This window comes from Gasterosteus aculeatus, chromosome 21, assembly GCF_964276395.1.
Source record: "Gasterosteus aculeatus chromosome 21, fGasAcu3.hap1.1, whole genome shotgun sequence".
NCBI lineage: Eukaryota > Metazoa > Chordata > Actinopteri > Perciformes > Gasterosteidae > Gasterosteus > Gasterosteus aculeatus.
In genome coordinates, this window is record NC_135708.1 from 9,717,892 (window position 1) to 9,736,658 (window position 18,767).

Here is an 18,767-nt window from a genome sequence, read left to right on the forward strand (position 1 = left end):
CTTTTTGACAAACGAGACATTTACCTTTTTGTAAAATCTTAATGAAAAACAGCTCGCTGGTAGCCGTGGGCCATGGATACACGGAGTAAAAATATTCATATACTTTGTTTCTCTTTTCATCACATCCAGACTTCATTATTCCAATCTACTAGATTTAGAACCAGATCAATTTTTTTTCATATTGAAATGACAAACTGAATAAAAGAAGTTTGTGTTAAAGAAGATGAAAAAGAGACGAAGGACTGGGAAAGGAAATCACAAGTTTTATTGGAAAGTGTCCGAGAGCACGTAGCTCACAATGAAGTATGCAAAGTAAATCGCATAATGAACTTTGAGGGATATGATTGGGCCTGGTGCAGCCCATCCACTTCTTACTCACCCCTAAAGTCTGGGTCGCAATATCTTTGTGCATCAATACAAGATCATTTTCCTTCAAGTTGGAATTCATTTGTGGGGCGAAAATAGGACTTGGCTTTCTACCTCCAGATCACAATGACACTGAAATCACTGGCCGCGAGATTGAGTTCTGGAAATGAAACAGGAATAATAATTAAATCTGCACAGCGCAGTGAAACACAATTGTTTTTTTTAACATGCATTTGGAACAGTGCATTGATGCTCTGGTGGATAAGGCTGATGCACCGCTCTCCATGCAGCGGTAAGGCATTTCATTACGTTCATTATTACCTTCATGCCACCTCGATACCTATCCACACTCTCAAATGTGAGGTCTGAAGCCAACTTTGGGGTAAGTTATGCATAACTATGTACACTGAGCCACATCTACACCAGTCGCACAACATCATGTTTTACAGCAGTGAAAAATCACATCTGAAGATCAAAAACTACAGCAGACTTCATGTTAAGGGAACAAATCTGAGCTTCACTCGGAGCACCAGAAACATAAAGCATCTGGGTTATTGCTTCTGAATTTGGATGAAGACTTAGAACATCAAAAACAAGTCAGAGGTCACACAAGGCGAAGGGGTTCAATGCAAAGTGCAAACACAATAGTTTCATATCGACAGGCTGTTACTGAAGCACAGAAATGACACATTACAGCAAGACAGGCTGAAGAGGACGGGTTTGTATTTCACTCATACTGAAGATGTAGGAGCGCTAAATATGGCTAAAAGTAGTGACGCCCAAACCTGCAGCACATATAGAGTACTAGATTATGAGGATGTTGAACCCATCTCATTCACATACCCAGTATTGCCTTGATTCTTCATACTCAGCAGTCTGACAGAGGTGCAGAATTGAGAAACACTTTACAAACGATATCTTCCTCTAAACATTCAACAAGGCAGAGTTAAAGAATCATTTGGAAAACTCAAAACAAAATATGGAAATATGGAGGCCGGTTGTGAATTGAAAAGCATCCAAGGTAAAGGCAAGGACTTACATTTTAAAATTGGTGAACATTTTCAAGCAAGACAGCAGTAAATTATAATAAAAATGAATAAGCCAGCAGCCTGCTTGCTGTGGAAGTCATCTGTCAGGCCTCAATAATATATATTATGTTCAATGACAAGAATATTTCAAGTCTCACTAAAAGGATAAAAACATTTCACAGAACCAAACTCCACCTTAAAAGGTCGATCACTGTAAGACACTTAATCCACAAAGTAGCAACGACCTGCAACACAGGTCACATAATCAGGCCACAAAATAACATTTACAAACCTTCATATCATTTCCTACAAACTCTGCTGGCCTCATGGTTCTCTCACATCCAGTCAGGTAACATTAGCAAACCGAGATTATCTGCATGCAGGAGGAACCACTCAGCAGGAACTAAACAACAGTGATGTGAACAGCAGCCTGTGACTGGAAATATATATACTTCTATACTTTATATCAGAAAAGGACTTGAAACAACGCATGCTTAGTAAAGTGAAGGGGTCGAATACCGGAGTTCAGCTCTTTGGCCTCACACACACTTGGAACCACGTCGGTCATTTAAAACCGTGAACAATGAGATGTCTCCATCAGTAGAATATCGAATGTCAGTAGCGGCTTCCTCAAAAGTAATTTCCTCCACACAACAGCAGCTGAAAATCTGTGACATACATAACGACTAAAGTGCTTCAATGTGTAAACACTTTATACATGCAAGCAGGTGGGAGACCAAAGATTACATTGTGTGCGTGTGTGTACCGTCTCCTGCTCTACTGTGTGTGTGTTTCTGTTGTGCACGCGAGTGTGTCAGTGGCGTCACTTCTCCTGCAGCAGGGCGGGGATGTTGATGTTCCAGCCGATGGCCTGCCGGTCGAAGCCGCAGGTGAACAGGTTGCAGGACTGGTTCTCTTCATTCCACGTCGTGCAACACACCATTCGCCTGTGACCCTGCTCACACACACACACACACACACACACACACACACACGTGTCCACGTTTTACTGCTGCGCATTGATCCAACACGCACCTTCCCTGCTGCTCTGTTCCCCTCCTCACCATTCTGTTGCTGCGTGGGAGTCTGGCCAGCCTCACTCCGCTCATGTCGAACAGTCGGACCTGCCGGTTGTCGTGTGGCAGAGCGATGATCCTCTGGTTGGCAGAGACGCTGATCCTAAAAGGTCACATCAAGGGCACATTTTTCTTCAGAATTACATGGAAACTCTACACCTGTATAACCTCGGTCTTGACTTTTACGTTAGCGATTGAGTTATCGTGTGTTAAGGACTAGATTTTAAATAAATCAAGCAAAAAAAAAAAATCACTTTCTACTTGTGCAAAAACCAACAAGACAACAGCTGTAACCCTTAATGCTCTTTATTCCTCGCTGCATTCAAAATAATTACTGATTTAGGGGAGAAAAAAAAGAGACATTTCCAGCACAGCAAAGACTGACAGCTGATACGGCTCACAGCACTAATAATCATCAATCCCGTTATTAATGAGCTGTACTAGTTAACTTTTTCCAGAGACTCCTAAAACAGAATCATACATATTAAGTTAAAAACATCCGTTAGTCTATCAGGAACCTGAGAGCCTCTGAGCCACCGGTTACTGCTCAGAGCTCAGCGACAGAGTAGCAACATGCTGATCCTTTATTCCAGACACCAATAACGGCCCTTTGATATTGAGCATCTACTCTAAATGTACATCACTAGTGTTTCACCCACCTGTTCACGGCCGAGTCAGTGCGAATGGTTGCTATTGGCGACCTCATGTTCTTCAGATCCCACACCTTGACCGTGCGGTCGTCACTTCCCGAAACTACGTTGTCGCCCACTGTGAAGACCGCCGACGTCACCGTGCTGCAGGGAGACAAACGTGGTCAAACGGAGGACTGTTGAAGAACAATGACGCTCTGCCTTGTGTGTGTGTGTGTGTGATGGAGGTTATTCACACCGTGCACGTCATCCAACTGAATGCACTGACGAGAGTTGAGAGAAAAGTACAACTTAAGTCCTGAACTTGTTCCAACTTGGAGGAGCTCGGGGTGATCATTATTCATAGCCGGTCTCGTCACCTCCCCCACGGAGGCTGTAATTACTGAAAGGTGGGACGGATTCACACATGCGTCACAGCAGCATGTCGAGATACCTCACTAGAACCTCTGAGGACGTACCAGGTACAACATTGGGAAGATTTTAAATGTGATTCTTTGTTTTGAACCATTACCAGGTAACACCCTCCACTTCCCGCCGGATAAAACGCCACGTTGTCAGGATCACACGAACTCCTGTCACAAAGGTGTAACTAGCAGAAAAATGGGTTCAATAACGACTTGAAGGTCTTCACACCATCGAATGCGTTGGAGTTGTTAAGAGAGCTCGAAAGAAGGTTTTCCGTTATGCACACTAACTTTTACCTTCACTACAGCCATTAAAATAGACGTGGCTCAAACATCCACATTAGACTGATGTCAGTCACAATGGGAATCAATCAGCCGCACTGATTTACGGCAATATTGGATTTTTACCTTTCATTTATGCAGATGAGGCATTGTGATGTGTCCTCTTGTTAATTTCTTAGGTTTCTTTGCACATTCTGAACTAAATGCAGCATTCAAATGAAACACATCATCGTCTCCGTGTTCAATAACCCAACCAGCGCCTCAGTTACACCAAATTAGGTGAGAGAAACAAACCATGACCGATGGGATACCATATATGTATTTCAGGCTATTGTTCGCATTAGGCAAAGTTAGAAGTAGTCTTGGATGCTCCGTGTGATAAGAGCTGCAAACTTTGCATATCTTAAAAAGAAAAGACAACTTGCAATAGAGGTAATTTTCCCATCTAAAGCAGCCCGACTTTTTAAGCCTCCCAGGAGAGAACTGATACGATGACTAGTGATGCCAAATGAACAATAACTTCTCTTCATTGTACCGTTGGCTCGATGGTGGCAGAAGTGTTCTTTGTGTCCTCTGATGCCCTTAGTCCACACATGAAGCACCAGTCAGGCACAGTAGCTCCACAGACCTCTAATACGGCCAATCAATTACTGTACGACACACACACACACACACACACACATCTTACTATGAATTGACATGGCATTAAGAGCTAATTGGGGAACTAAACTTTGTCCTATTAGAGGGTCGGGGCTCGAGGAAACTGCTTTATCGTTAAAGGCACCTTCTGACATTGCTGGGAACGGCCCACCGGGAATACAAGATGTAGAGGGGGGAGGGAGAGGAGGTGTGCGGGGAGGCTGATCAGACTAGGTAATTGATTAGAAGCTTGATTAAGGTTAAAGGCTTTTCAGAATGAGTGCTGAGGAGGGAGGGAAGTATTCAGTGTTGCTTAATGGCATTTCTGCAGTGTGTCTGACAGCCAAGGTCAAGACTCCCTGCGATCCGAGACGGCGGGGGGAGTAGAGAGGGGGAGTCATGGGATCTACAGTTCCCATTGAGGTGGAGCACAATATTTCTATGCTTTTCAAACTGCTTCTTATACACAGACAATAACAAGTGGACTCAGTGATGAGGTTTGATCGGGTAACTAGAAGGTGTGAGATGAATGAGATGATCAGACATGCATTCACTAGGCTTTCATCTTCATCCTCTTTCCCAGTGAGTGCTTTTAACGACCAATGTCGGAATTCAGGAAAAACCAAAGCAATATTACACTACACTGATTTGTAGGATGATGAGTGTGCAAGCGAAATGACTGCAAGGTAAAATGTTAATTAAACAATTCAGCTACAAGCGACAAAGAGGTTCCAGAGCCACCTGTTCCTCTGCTGCAGACACAGACAGTCCCTGAGAAACTGTTAAGTGCTGTTGTATTCCTCCACAGACAGGAGGACACACACGCACACACAAGCAAATGTGCGTTCCCATCAACTGTAACAAAATGCCTCGAAAAGCCGGCGATGTCCGGAGAGGCAAACGTGACATGGCACTCCGTCTGCAGAGCGAGCACGCTGTCACTTCTCGTTTGCTCTCGGCTGCTGCGTTCGCTCTCGGGCAGTTGTCATTACTCTGCAATTACGGCGTTGGGGTGGGATGGAGGGGGTGTGCTGCGCTTTTAGTCGCCACGGTTCATTGACAGGAAGTGTTTGCCGTAATTGCCAGGGAGGACTGTGGGAACAAGAGGCAGCTCTCAGCCTCTGCTGCCTGTGACAGCGTCCCCACCGGCCTCCTCGGCTCGGAGACGCCGCCGCCGCCACCGCCGCCGCCGCTGCTGGAGATTGTGGAAAATGAGCGACGGAAATGGCACAGAGGCAGAAAGCGGCTGTGGTGGAAGAACCCAGCAAGGATAGAAAAGTGAATAAAGCACGTGGCCGAGTGAACGGTGTTAATGTGACGGTTGACCTTTTGCAATGATTTTGTTTTCCCAAGATGAAATTCCTCTTTTCATGATTTTCATCTTTTCTTTGAAAAACGTCATCCCTGGTTCTAAATGTGGATTTCTGCTGGTAGAACAAAAACTGTTTTTTAACTTTCTGGTTAAACCACGACACCCGAAGGCGTCGCTTTGTGAGATCATTTGTTAATGAAAATAGTCGTTAGCCATTAGTTTAAGTGGTTGCTTTGGAAAAAGCTGCAACAAGTAGTCCCTTACTCACTGCGTCATCTACACAACAGTCATCTTTCTACTGAATAATCCCTGTTGTTTGATTTTTTTAAGATAACAACACTTAATGTTTCCAAAAGGTGTCAAATGAGGGAATTTGCTGCCCGAGTAAACTGAATATTGTTATATACTTTACTTAAAGACATTCAAAGACATGCATTATACAGTATTATATTATAATTATTTTGATATTCTGTGGTGCAATAGATAAATAATAAAATAATAATCACTTGCAGCCCTAGATGTTCATTCTCTTAATGAACAATAAGCCCGTTCAGGTTAGTTACTCATTACCTCCTCGATCACATGACGCGTGTAGTGACAGCTCTACTCCAGAAAGTACTTCTTCCATCCTTCTAAAAACTTCACATGCTGTGGCAGTTTGCTGCTATAAACGCATCACAGAAGCGATAATAAGAAAGTTTTTACTTTAAAGACGATGGCCATTCACAAACAAAAGCAGAATGGAGGCCGGGGAGGAGGGCGGCTGTTCACTGGGAAACACTGGTGCTTAATCTCATTATAGCAATTGTCTACAGGAGAGAATTAGAGTGGGATCTGCAGGAATTATACATGTTGGGGTCGCACATAATGAGCTCTATGTAATCCCCCCACTTGCAATCAAAAGGCCGGCAGAGAGTGCCAACCAGCCAGCACACACATGTAGACACACACACACACACACACACACACACACACACACACACACACACACACACACACACACACACACACACTCTTTTCACGCCTCTTGAAGAGCGCTGCAGACGAGCCTTACCGTCATCATTTTGATATAAGCGTCTGCAATTGAGTGTTAACAGCGAGCAAAGTGTCAAATTATACAGAGTGGCGGATTAATGTGGAAACGGACAGATAAATGAACAGGAGAGCGAGGGAGGGAGAGAGAGGTAGGAAGAGAAAAGAGTGGAGAGAAGGAGAGGCAAACAGTCAAAGTGAGGAGAAGTGCTCAGTACTGAATGGAGGATTTGGCTTGAAGCAATTGGGTTGGGAATTAATGTGGTACTGAAAGAGGAGAAAAAGCAGAAGGTTTGGGAGGGATTCGCAGACCAGAGAGGTGTTACAGCGCCACCCTGTGGGCAAAATAAAGAGTGCAGCAACTCCAACCGCTGAAATGTTGACTTGCTTATAAGAGAGACACTCACTCAGTGTGTCCCTGGAAGACGTTGACAGAGTGTATGGAGGGGTCTCTGAAGTCCCACAGTCTGAAGGTGGTGTCTCTGGAGGAGGTGACCACCAGCCGCTGGGTGGGATGGGTGCAGCAGTGGGTCAGCTCCTGGTCGTGTCCTGCACACACAGACACACATGAGTAAGCCTGCTGAACTCTGTGGGTTTGTTCTCCATTAAAATGGGATGCTCGGTCGCTACAGTAAGAAGGAATGTATTTAAAGTATAGGAATAGACACAATCTGGTCATTACATTTTGCTAACCAAGTCCTGCAGCACAGACTGCTTGGACAGGATTAATATGTGTAGTCACATGAAGTAAAGGAAACAGTGTCGTCTTCCTTATTAGTCTGGGAAACCAACAGCGAATACAGCATCTAACTGCTCCGTACAATGAACCAGCAGCCCACTCCGTCTGCCATTTGAGCTCAGAGGGCACATTTCCCTCTGGACTCATGATGCAAATCATCTAGCGACACCACAGTGTGCTGTAGGCACCGCTTTTCAGGAAACACAGACATTTTAGATTAGATTAATTTCAGGAAGATTCAGCCGGGTTAACCTTGAAATGAGACGAAACTGTGGTGTAACTTGTTTCATGTTGGACTGCCGACAATGAGAAGGATTCGGCTCACAGCTGACTGATTGAGACGATAACATGACAGAACAAATGTGATGACATAATAACCTACTTATGAAAAACATACAAATAAACAAAGGATACGTTGGTAAATCAAATACACCATATTCGGTTGAATACATACACACACTATGATAGCCAGTTTACATACCAGTGAGCGCATGAACCAGTTCAGACGTCTCCACCTCGTACAGGTTGGCAGCCCGATCCCAGGAAGCGGTCACCACTTGCCGGCCTCCCACCAACCAATCAGCTGCGATCACTACGCCCTGGTGGCTCTTCATGGTCGCCGTAGCGAGCCGGACGGTGGGGACCTCGCAGGGGCCCTCGCCGTCCACCTCACCTTCTTCTCTGTCCGACGAGTCCTGGTCGTCATCACATGGAGCCTATCGGGGGGCAAAACAAGAGACACAGAGGTTGAGCTGCCTGCAGCGACACAGTAAAACAGACGGTGACATCCAACTCTTAAGAGTAACAGTTCATCTCGGAGTTAGTTCTGGCGATAGATTTGCCACGGGACATTACGTGGCCAATTTCTTCTCATTACTCCACAAAATCCCAGGATGCTCCAGTAGAAACGCAGCGAAGAGAAGAGGGCAATTTAAAGATACTCACACTGACATCTGGTGGTGGCTGGGGGGCAGGAAGCTGCACCATGTAGCGCCAGATGTGAGCTGTCTGGTCCCCAGAGGCTGCGGAAACATAAGTACACGATCCATTCAGGTCTACAGAAGAGGAAGTGCTGGAGACCTCAGGAGGAGACGGTCAAATGCTCACAAACACAATTAAGATGTTGTAACAAGAAATCTAGCTAATCCATCACAACAAATACACATCCGTTTAAATACACACCTGTGAGGGCCATCTGCTCTGTGGGGTGGAACTTGATGGAGTTGACTGTGGGCCAAAAGTGAGACAAAAGTGGACAAACTGGTTTTATCCAACAGCGTATGTTTTAGATACTCTCGTTGTGCACTTTGGATTGTCTGCCTGCTTGAGGACAAATACAGGGATTTAGGGTTTTTTACTGATTATTACCTGATCCTGCATGGCCAGCATACCTCAGCAGACATTTTCCAGTCTCTATGCTCCACAGCAGAGCTGAGTGATCTGTGATGGACAACATGAAACCAGTGACTCTTTAATGGTAGTCAGGAATGATTTAACATAGTAATGTGATGTAATTACACGGTGCGTTCCCTCATCAGATTCAGTTAAGGGACGCTTTGTGGTGTCAGGGTTCAAGTTTTGAATGCTAAAAGCTAAAATAGTACAACTTGCACCGAGGATTCCCAATTAATGTAACAACCTATAATGATATGACGATTTCAAGTGTGTAAGACTTTTACTTTTGACCATTTCTGCTTGTTGGAAACCGCTCTATGGCACACGGGACGAGTATAGAAAGTTGATGCAGCGATTGACATTGGAATCGGCCGTAAAGCGACTTGTTGTACCTGCGGAGGCGGTGCCCAGGACCACCGGCGGGGTGCGGGTGATGCTGAGATCCCAGATGCCGTCCCGGTGGCCCACGTACTCCTTGAGCAGCTGACACAAAGCTCGAGAGCCCGCGGTGGCTTTAAAGCTGGACACGATCTGCAGAGGGACGGAGGGAGGAAACATGGGTATGATGAGAGAAGGCAGAACCCCGACTAACCCTAAGGGAGGCGCGAGCATTCCTCCTGGCGCCGAACCAAAGCAAGAATGTTGCTTGAATTAGAAGTCAAGTTAAAGTTGCGTAACTGCAGGTGCACTGATGCAACCTTTTCGGTTCAACCAGATTTAAGCGCTCAGTTAGAGAAACTAATGTATTAATTGTGTTTGATAACATAATTGAAAGCGGGCCACGTAACCATAATAATGACGTTGGATTCGCGCTGAAGAAAATCATCCCTATATAATCTGTATATATCCATAAAATCTTTTGTTTTTTTTCAATGGGGATTATGTCACAGATAGAAGGAACCCCCATTTGCATAATGAGTCCAGTCTAGCTTTAAAACAAACGGAGGGATGGTTTCCACTAATGAATGGCAATAACATCTGCATATTAATTATGCAGTTAATTGACTCTGTTCACTTTAAATGCATAATGCATTATAATTTTTATTATTATCATTAATCAGCCTGCACGCAATTAGAGGATGATTCTGGAACTGCCAAAGGACTTATAATTTAAAATTACATCAAACTGCCATTTAAGTATTAAAATGAAGCTGCTCTCATGGCAATTAAAGTGTCAGTACAAGACAGATCCCTTTGTGCTGTTGCTGGATCAGAGGTGCACCTCCAAAACACACTTTTTCAATAAAAACAAATGAAAAGGGAACAGTAGTTTGAAAGCGGTCACAATATGTAAGGTGCATTCAGCTGCAAGCAGACCGCTGACCAGCCATAAACTGCCATCACTGGTCATTAGACGCAGCGGCGCGGCATCCGGTTCCTCTGTCTGAGACTGTTAACGGATTCTCTCCTTATGCGCCGAGTGTTTGCATTCACATTAGAGAATACCACGTTTTGGTTTTCTCGGTGAAGCACAATTAAGAATGAAGAGAACTTTGCGTCCCAGTGCGGGTCCATCCAGTAGTTGACTAAGGATAACGTGAGCGCGGATCATTAGTTTCAGTCTGAACAAAATGAGTTGTCGGTCATGTTTCTTAGCCAGCTGAAAGGTTAGCTGTGTATCATATAGCAGCTAGTTCTGTTAGTCTTCCCTTGATCTTGTGTATCCCCTCTATGTACGAGTCACCCACATGACACGGACAAAAATACTGTTTTTTCATACGAATGCATCCGTTCACCCAAATGACTTCTGACAGGGTGCAGAGAAGAAAGTGGGAGTCACGGTCAGACTGTAGATAAAAACAGACAGCAGCTGTCCCTCACAATGTCCAGTGACTAAACAAGGATCTCCTCCACACAACTCCCTCGTGGCCACAGTGAAGCTGCGAGCGCCACCTTTTTTTTTTTTTACCATGGAAGGTGTACAAGCGCTGCATCGGCAAGAGATTAAGAAGGAAGAAGTCAAGGGAGATGTCATGTTGTGATAAGATGCCTGAAATCGATTTTTATTAACTTTAGTCCAAAAAATAATTGCACCTGAACTTCAAAAAACGAAATGATTCAACAGCAACATCTCATGAGCTCAGAAGAAGAGAAAAAGACTTGGTCTGTTACCATTAACCACCAAACCTCAAACAATTACGCAGATGACAAATCTTATGGGCTGGACACAATAGGATGGAGTAGCTGCACACAGGTACCTTGCTGGTAGAGGCTTTGTAGGTGGTTTTCAGCTTCTGTGACAGCTGACTGGTGCTGTGGCTGGCTGTGTGATGGAAGGACAGAGAACAATGACAGCGACTCTCATTGGGTCTCAGTGCAGCACCAACAAAGTGTCAAAGCTTTCAGCACGCAGGGTTGTTTCTTAAAACAAGATCAGCTCTTTAACCAGACGTTCATCTGAGAAACAGGCTTTTAGCAAACGTTGTTCCATAGAGGAGGTTTGATACAGTATCTGTGTTACCATGGAAATGTGTCACTCCAGCTTATGCAGGTTTGGCTTAAAGGGAGTCTTTGAGGAGTCGTTGGGAAAGATGTTAACATGAGTCAGTTTGTGGTACATGACGTTCAAGCTTTAACACAATTTATAAGCCGGAGGTCAGATCTGCTGTGCAAAGCCGACATTGGTGTTTTTGAATAAACAGATTCAAATTAAGCAAGTAGTTGGGGATTAAAATCAGTTAGAAAGTTAATTTCCTTCTTGTATTATAAACAAAAGTAGGATCAGTCAGCCTGAATGTTACCACATAGAGGCTTTTCTTAATGCCCACTTGAGCCACCCTGGAATAACATTTCACACGCAAACAATTTCAACATTTTTTGCCATTTAAGTCGACAGGCGCAGGAGCCTCCGTTAACTATATTGACACATGCGACACGTTGTGAAGGAAACACATTACCTTTAGTTTTCAAAGCTCCCTTGGTGGGGTCTCCTCCCTCAATAGCCTGTCCGTCTCCGGTCAGACGCTCGTTCAGAGAGTCGATTTCCCGGCGTACTGCAATGTGAGCACAGTCAGAGGTCATCACAAAGCATCCGGTGACTCAGTCGACACCCGACGATCGATACAGTGAGCGTGCAACAGATCGAAAAGCATTTGCAAGACTCTTTCGATCCATCACTCACGTTCCAGGTTTTCAATGTAGAGGTTTTCAAACTCGCGTTCTATCTGGCCAAAAAGGTCCAGGAGGTTGTTCCGCAGAGGGGGGGGCAGCTTGGAGTCCTGGACAGACAACAAAGAAAAGACTGTAATAACGCTGATGGTAAGCAGAGAAAGATCTACAAATAACATTTCCACGAAAATCACATTATCGATCGAGTCCCCAGTTAAACTCCCACCAGACTCGTCTCCAGTGCTGTTCTCTTTTACATATAATGATATGTAATATTAACCCTTAATTACTGTTCATACCCAATGCCTTCACAGCAAGAATCCCCTCATAGTAAGTGTCTATTTCTATTTAGAATGTCTGAATAGCCTATGGCTCATTTATAAATTAACAACATTTAAATACAAAAGAGCAGGCAGTGTGTATTTGTATGTTTTACAACAGACTATTACACATTATCATGCCCTGTTTTACATAAGACATAAAAAACATAAAACAACTTTAAGTGACTCAAACATGACACGCAACTTAAATTGAAAACATCCCAAATTAATCTCATGTCAAACCCAGCCTGCAGCTTTACCAGATTTAATAAACCACCACGAATGCGTGTGTAAAAGCTCAGAGATATATTGTGCTACACAACTAGAACAACACAACTAACTACCAGGCAGCAGGGTCCAAGCACTCAAACTCATCCCGACTGACTTACCTCCATGGTGGACTCCTGGAAGCACTCAGTGATCAGGTGACCACCGGTCTATACCAGACTGCCATGCAAAGAGACGTCAAGCTGCCATGAAAACAAAGGATTGAAAGGGCTGCATTTGACAGCTCGCTTTGAGAGCTGCTGCTTCCTTTAAGCCGCCTAAAGACGAGGGAACCAAACACTCGAGCGTCGCTCTTTCTTCTGGCACGGGTTCAAAACCAACTGTTTGCCACAGCGCCGTTTACCGCCTGACCATTCTGTCTGCACCCCGTGTGCACATACGGTCAAGGTCAATTAGCAAATAACAAGCAGTCTTTATGATTGCAAAGCTGCTTAGTTGTGGCCCTAAAACCTGCAGCATACCCAGCCAAATGAAAAGTTGAGGATGCATTCTTTGTGAAATATACAGGTTTATAAAGCTGTGTGTGTGTGTGTGTGTGTGTAACTTGCGCTGGGGGGTAGACTAGGTACATAGACAGAGCCGGCACGTCTTGGCAGTAGACAAAAAGGCCTGGTGAAAAGACTAATCAGGCCTGGACAAGCGGCCCATATTAAAACTTGATGAGACAACAGGATGATGCAGAGCGGCGCTGCAGATTCAGTCGCTGATAATTTAAGGACACTGTCGAGCAGAGAAAGTAAATGAAGAACTATTACGGGGAAAACTAGGTCTGTGCAATACTAGATTACTTCAATACTTTGGTAAAACAAATACAATCACAATAAAAGGCAAAGACAATAATGTCTCTGTCATTTAAGTAGATTGATCTCCAAGACCGAAACCCATGATAGCTTATCTAAGAGAGCTATATAGTTTCATTCAAGAGGCAACTCCCAAAAGTTACCAAGGATGTTCTTCTTGTTTAAAAAAGCCCATTTTATTATCGCAGCAGTGAAGAAGCTTGACAGTTTGGCACAACAGGCATTGACCGCTCACGTAAAGGCTCACAAAGAAAGAAATCAATTGTAGCTCTATTTGAAAGAGCTCGGCTGGGAGATTGTTAATCATTAACTTGATCATCAGTGGCCTTAAAAAGTCACAGTACATCCCTTTGTTATAACCAAAAGTAATCAGTAACCAACATGCGCATCCAAAGCAGCCAGTTTATAAAAGCTGGTACTGTACTCTTGTGACGGAAAAAGAACATCCTCAGACCACAATTTAACCCCAATTAAAAGAATAAATAAACTATGACTTCCTGGTATGTATTTTTGAGCAGCTACACAAGAATAGTAGCCTTAGTAACATAAGGCCAAGTTGACAGATCGTGTTATTTCATGCCGCATACGCAGCATTTTTTCTCCCAAAATGCTTGTCTGCAGCTGTCGGATGAGCATGTGCGATTGTGAGGACGAGGCGGTCCGTGCACATCCCTCACCTGTCCCTCCAGCATGTCTCCTCTCTGGAAGCCGGGCAGCCGGTCCTCTATGCTGTTGGTGCGGCGGATGGACAAACTGTGAGCCTTACGCTTCTGCTTGGGGTGTCGGGCGGCCGAAGCCGAGCCGCTGCTGCTGCCACCTTCCACAGGCATCCTCCTACCGGCGAGGGAGGGCCCGGCCCCCCCCTGCTCACCTCTCACCTGGGAAGCAGGTAAACAAAGGCCAGGCCCGACGGCTGGCTGGTGGGTGGATGAGGCTGGTCTGTTATCACCACCTTTTCTGCAGATTAAAAAAAAGGGAGAGAAGTTCAGGTTCACGGCCGTTGCAGGAGGTGTGAGGGAACTAGTTGAGTCAAGTAGTTCCCTCACACCTCTTCTGAAAAAACTAAATTCCAAAATATATAACGTTGTATTTTTTAAATACTGTCATTTATTGCTGATTTTCTTACTGTTACTTTTTGGAACCTGAAAGCAACATATTTCTAATAAACTCTCCTTTCGGATCTTCTAACATACATGTGCATCCCAACATGCTTTCTGACGTTGCATTCACACTATTGGAGTTTATCCCCACGGTCTTACGTGCCAACAGGACGACACGTTTGGGGATGCACGGTTTATGCACCGCAGACCCGAGCTAACGCTAGCTTAGCGTTAAATAATTAAAAGGACGTAAGAGTTTTTTTCAGCATTTATTCAACGTTAAAACAAATAACCGAATGCTACTCACGAGGTACACAATGCTTGAAGAATTAATATGTTACGGCTTTCTGACCCTGGCCGATATGATTCTGACTCAATACTAATAGACCCACTCAGCTCGGTCACTGCTTCAATTCATCAACCCGCACTGATGTCTGAAAAAAGCAACCAACCACTGCTGGTTGCCAATGCTAAATGTCTCTATCGCATTCTTTGTGGCATCAACAACATGTTACCTAACCATTGTAACACCAACCCGCAGCTAACGAACATCAGCGTCGGCTAACGTTAACAAGACATGAAATGTAGCATTAAAATCTGTGGGTTCGTTTTTATTTTATTTGTTATGTTGGAGCTCTTTTCATCGTATGTCTTTTGACAGTGAACAGTAATGACACGCTACAGTTTGACAGTGATTCCTTTTCCGGGTTTTTTTATACGAATTTTGACACATCACGTATTTTATTGGTGCACCTACTTCCGTATTACGTGGTTAACATTTGTTAGCCAATGGGCTGTCACGTTGCTGCTGCGGCATCCAATGAAAACCCGTGACCTCAGAAGCAGGTAGTGAAGCTAGGTGGTTCGACCACAGTAAAACACCGTCGTAAACAAGCGCAAAATACGTTAAAAGACGAGATTCATCCACTTGGAGAAGAATAATTGTTTTGTAAGTAAATTAGCGTTTTACTGTTTTCTCCGCAGGTTGTATATATAGTAGACAATGCTTACGTAGGTTTAGCTGTCAGAGGCCTGGGTGGAGCGGGTTGTGCCGCGCAGTGGTCTGATGGCGTGTTGACGATCAGTGCTGACGCAGTGACGCGGAGTGGAATAAGCTGGAACGGGACAGTACACGTTTGCGCCGAATGCTCTCATGTTAATGTGTCGGTGACAGTTAAATTATTTTAAAAAATGCAGTAAAAAAACAGTATCATCACACTCACAGGGGCCATTTCCCTCCATTGAGTAAACTATTTTAACACAGTAAACATTTATATTTAATCAGCTGTATGAAGCAAACAAACAAGTTCCAGTTTATGAAAAGTAACGACAGGATTCTGTCTTTTTGTATAACATTGTTGGAGGAACAGAACAGGCTTTTTAATAGATCAGTCAATTGAAACAATTCAGCGCTCAACCATTAATGCCGACTCTACTTAGTTACTTAGTTACAGTTAAGTACGTGTGTACGCGTTCCGCGTTACAGCGCTCAGTCTTTTAACCTTGGAAAACTAAAATGTTCTTAGCGTCCAAGTCGCCGCGTGTCTCCCGATCCTGACTCGCTGGACTCCAGTCCGGCTTTTACCGACGCCCTCACCTTCAGCCCCTGTGATTGGTTTTCACTTTTGGTCAGGCGATGGTGCGGGGCGTGTGGGCGGTGCTGCGGATGGTGTCTTCCGAGGGGGCTGCTGTGTTGAAATCAAACAAACCTCGCGCTGGTGGAAGTGCTGCACTACGGCTGCGGTTTACCTACGAGCCTCTGACTTCCGGCTGCAGAGCTATATCGAGGTAAGCTTCTGAGTTTAAAGAGCGCAAAGCCAGAGATCAGCCCGTTTACCCGAGGCTGAGAAATGGCGTTTGTCTGCGCTTTAACGTCAGAGATCTGAGCTCCACTGAGTCCTGCAGAACTTATTATTATATGTCGTTATTTCTCGTGACAAATGCTAACTTTAAGTTACTTTAAAAACGACTCCTGCTCTTAGTGGATTTGAATCCTGTTCTCATGATGCACCGTGTAAAAACTACCATCACAATTACTGGTCAAATAACTGGTTAGCAGTAACGTTTCTGCAAAATAACTTTGATTGGTTGATTTATTTCCTTCATTATGAAAACAAAATTGCTTCTCAAATAGTACTATTGTGTTTGATTATAATTGGAAATATATTATTTAATCATAGTGTCCTTTGCAATGTGTTGATCACAGAGGTATTATTCAATCATCTACATGTGTGGGCCGTATTTATAAAAAGTTATAAATGTGTCTAGAGAAGGCACCGCACGCCATAAAAAGCAGTTCCGAACATCATATATGTGATGTGAATATGGACTAAATCCTCCAATGTTGTCCTTGCAGCGAGGCGGGAGCCCTGCGGTCTGCAGTCAGAATGCCCGAGATAACGGACCACCTGGACGAGAAGCAGGTCCGGCTGCTGTCGGAGATGTGCATCGTCATCGATGAGAACGACAGCAAGATTGGTGCGGACACCAAGAAAAACTGCCACTTAAACTCAAACATCGATAAAGGTACCCTCATCTTGCTTCGGGCGCGCATACCTTTTTGTTTCAGCTTTGTTGCCGTGGTAATTGGTATCTTTTCCCTGCCAGGTCTATTACACAGAGCGTTCAGCGTGTTCATATTCAACAGCGAAGAGAAGCTGCTCTTGCAACAGAGGTCGGATGCCAAGATCACATTTCCAGGTCAGGGAGGAATCCTTAAATCCTGCAGTTTACCCATATTCCAAAATACTCCTGTGGTCCACTGGGAACGGTAGGCACCGGCCAGGTGGTTAATCGACCCGTGTCTGCATGCACAGGCTGTTTCACCAACACATGCTGCAGTCACCCTCTACACACGGACAGCGAGCTGGAGGAGAAGGAAGCCATCGGAGTGAGGAGAGCTGCTCAGAGGAGGCTCCAAGCTGAGCTGGGTATCCCCATGGAGCAGGTATACTGTAGGTGTGTGTACTGAAATCGTGGCTGCTATATGCAATGGACTAAGAACTATTAAGGGTTGTGGGTGATGCTTTCCCCTCAGGTGAAACCAGAGGAAATGACGTACCTGACCAGGATCCACTACAAGGCCCAGTCGGACGGTGTGTGGGGGGAACATGAGATTGACTACATCCTCTTCATGCAGAAGGTGTGTGTTTTAATGTCTTTTAAGAGTGGAGTTACATATGAGGAGATATGTATAATGTGTTTTCTGATTAATAAGATATATGGCAAAGACCTTCAACCAGTTTTCAAGTTGCCATTTTATTCCCTATTTGGATTACATCTTCTTGCCGTTTGATTGTGTTCCTGGATTGTGTCTCTCAGCTTCACATCCTTGACAGTAAAATCATTTTTCTTCTTCCAAAGAATGTGGAGTTGAACCCGGACCCCAATGAGATTAAAACCCACTGCTACGTGAGCAAGGAGGAGATGAAGGAGCTGTTAGAGAAGGCCAAGCGCAAAGAAGTGGAGATCACGCCCTGGTTCAGCCTCATTGCAGACACTTTCCTCTTCAAGTGGTGGGACGATCTGCAGAACCTTAAGAAGTACATGGACCACGACAACATCCACCGCATGTAGCCGAAACAGGCTGTCTGTCATTTCAGACTTGTGGTAGATGCACCTGCTTGACATGCACGCACCTCTCTGAAAGTAGCCTGCGATCTACTTTCCCCCAGGAAGTAGTACGTGTTGATGTGGTATTGTAGCTCTTTGAGTTGCATTCATCTATACAAGCTGATGCAAGTAGGGCGAGTCTTAGTCTCTAAGTGTTTAGTTCACAAATGGAGCATGGAATCAATTCTGGTAAGATGGATTTATAGAGTGAACTGTGAACATTCACATGTTAGTAGGATGCCAAGTGCGATCTTGCTATGGACAGCAAAATTAAGAGAAGAGGCTATTTTTATATTAAAACTTGAAAGCAGGGCATTAGACAACTAATATCACTTGTGTATTGTTTACAATTATATTAGTGAACAAGCTATGTCTTCGCTCTTTTACACAATAAAATAATTTGTTTGCAGTCATTGGCGGTAGATTTGTTTACATGGGAGTTTATACACTTATCAATGTGACCAATTTAAGAGATGCAGATATGACCTCAGTCAATGATTTGGTCTGATCAATGGCTCTAAATAGTGTGACTTGGTGTAGAAGTAGGTGGCAAGTCTGCCAAATATCAATAAGCTCACACAAGTCTGTCGACAACCTCAGTACATGTACTTAAAGT

At 44.3% G+C, this 18,767-nt stretch overlaps 2 protein-coding genes across 5 annotated transcripts; one reads left to right on the top strand and one right to left on the bottom strand.

The window, feature by feature from the left end:
* Positions 1-240: 240 nt before the first annotated feature.
* LOC120811336 (WD repeat-containing protein 37) lies at positions 241-15,671 on the bottom strand. 4 transcript variants are annotated; one of them, XM_040166596.2, is made up of 14 exons: positions 15,551-15,671; positions 14,117-14,396; positions 12,045-12,141; positions 11,821-11,916; positions 11,122-11,186; positions 9,316-9,454; positions 8,897-8,968; positions 8,711-8,755; positions 8,474-8,550; positions 8,010-8,244; positions 7,197-7,338; positions 3,130-3,264; positions 2,459-2,573; positions 241-2,349 (listed from the first exon to the last, which is right to left on the bottom strand). In XM_040166596.2, the coding sequence occupies exons 2-14, from the start codon at positions 14,267-14,269 to the stop codon at positions 2,218-2,220; spliced, it is 1,503 nt and encodes a 500-aa protein (XP_040022530.1). In that variant the 5' UTR covers positions 14,270-14,396; positions 15,551-15,671; the 3' UTR covers positions 241-2,217. The 4 variants fall into 4 exon arrangements, with proteins under 4 accessions (XP_040022530.1, XP_077951741.1, XP_040022531.1 ...); XM_078095615.1 differs by having other exon boundaries at positions 14,117-14,391; positions 15,551-15,622; XM_040166597.2 differs by lacking the exon at positions 15,551-15,671 and adding an exon at positions 14,847-14,975.
* idi1 (isopentenyl-diphosphate delta isomerase 1) lies at positions 15,352-18,564 on the top strand. The gene is made up of 7 exons (XM_040166598.2): positions 15,352-15,488; positions 16,173-16,327; positions 16,896-17,065; positions 17,147-17,239; positions 17,356-17,486; positions 17,577-17,681; positions 17,903-18,564. Exons 2-7 carry the CDS (start codon positions 16,176-16,178, stop codon positions 18,113-18,115), a joined length of 864 nt encoding a protein of 287 aa, XP_040022532.2. The 5' UTR covers positions 15,352-15,488; positions 16,173-16,175; the 3' UTR covers positions 18,116-18,564.
* Positions 18,565-18,767: the final 203 nt, after the last annotated feature.

What these genes read in the sequence shown, in the direction of transcription:
- LOC120811336 (XM_040166596.2), bottom strand. Translation starts at nt 14,269, where the DNA reads ATGCCTGTGGAAGGTGGCAGCAGCAGCGGCTCGGCTTCGGCCGCCCGA. An exon ending in GGGAGCTTTGAAAACTAAAG is followed by an intron (nt 11,187 to 11,820) that starts GTAATGTGTTTC and finishes TCCATCACACAG; the next exon opens with CCAGCCACAGCACCAGTCAG. An exon ending in AGAGCAGATGGCCCTCACAG is followed by an intron (nt 8,551 to 8,710) that starts GTGTGTATTTAA and finishes ATGTTTCCGCAG; the next exon opens with CCTCTGGGGACCAGACAGCT.
- idi1 (XM_040166598.2), top strand. Translation starts at nt 16,176, where the DNA reads ATGGTGCGGGGCGTGTGGGCGGTGCTGCGGATGGTGTCTTCCGAGGGG. An exon ending in TGCCAAGATCACATTTCCAG is followed by an intron (nt 17,240 to 17,355) that starts GTCAGGGAGGAA and finishes CTGCATGCACAG; the next exon opens with GCTGTTTCACCAACACATGC. An exon ending in TGGGTATCCCCATGGAGCAG is followed by an intron (nt 17,487 to 17,576) that starts GTATACTGTAGG and finishes CTTTCCCCTCAG; the next exon opens with GTGAAACCAGAGGAAATGAC.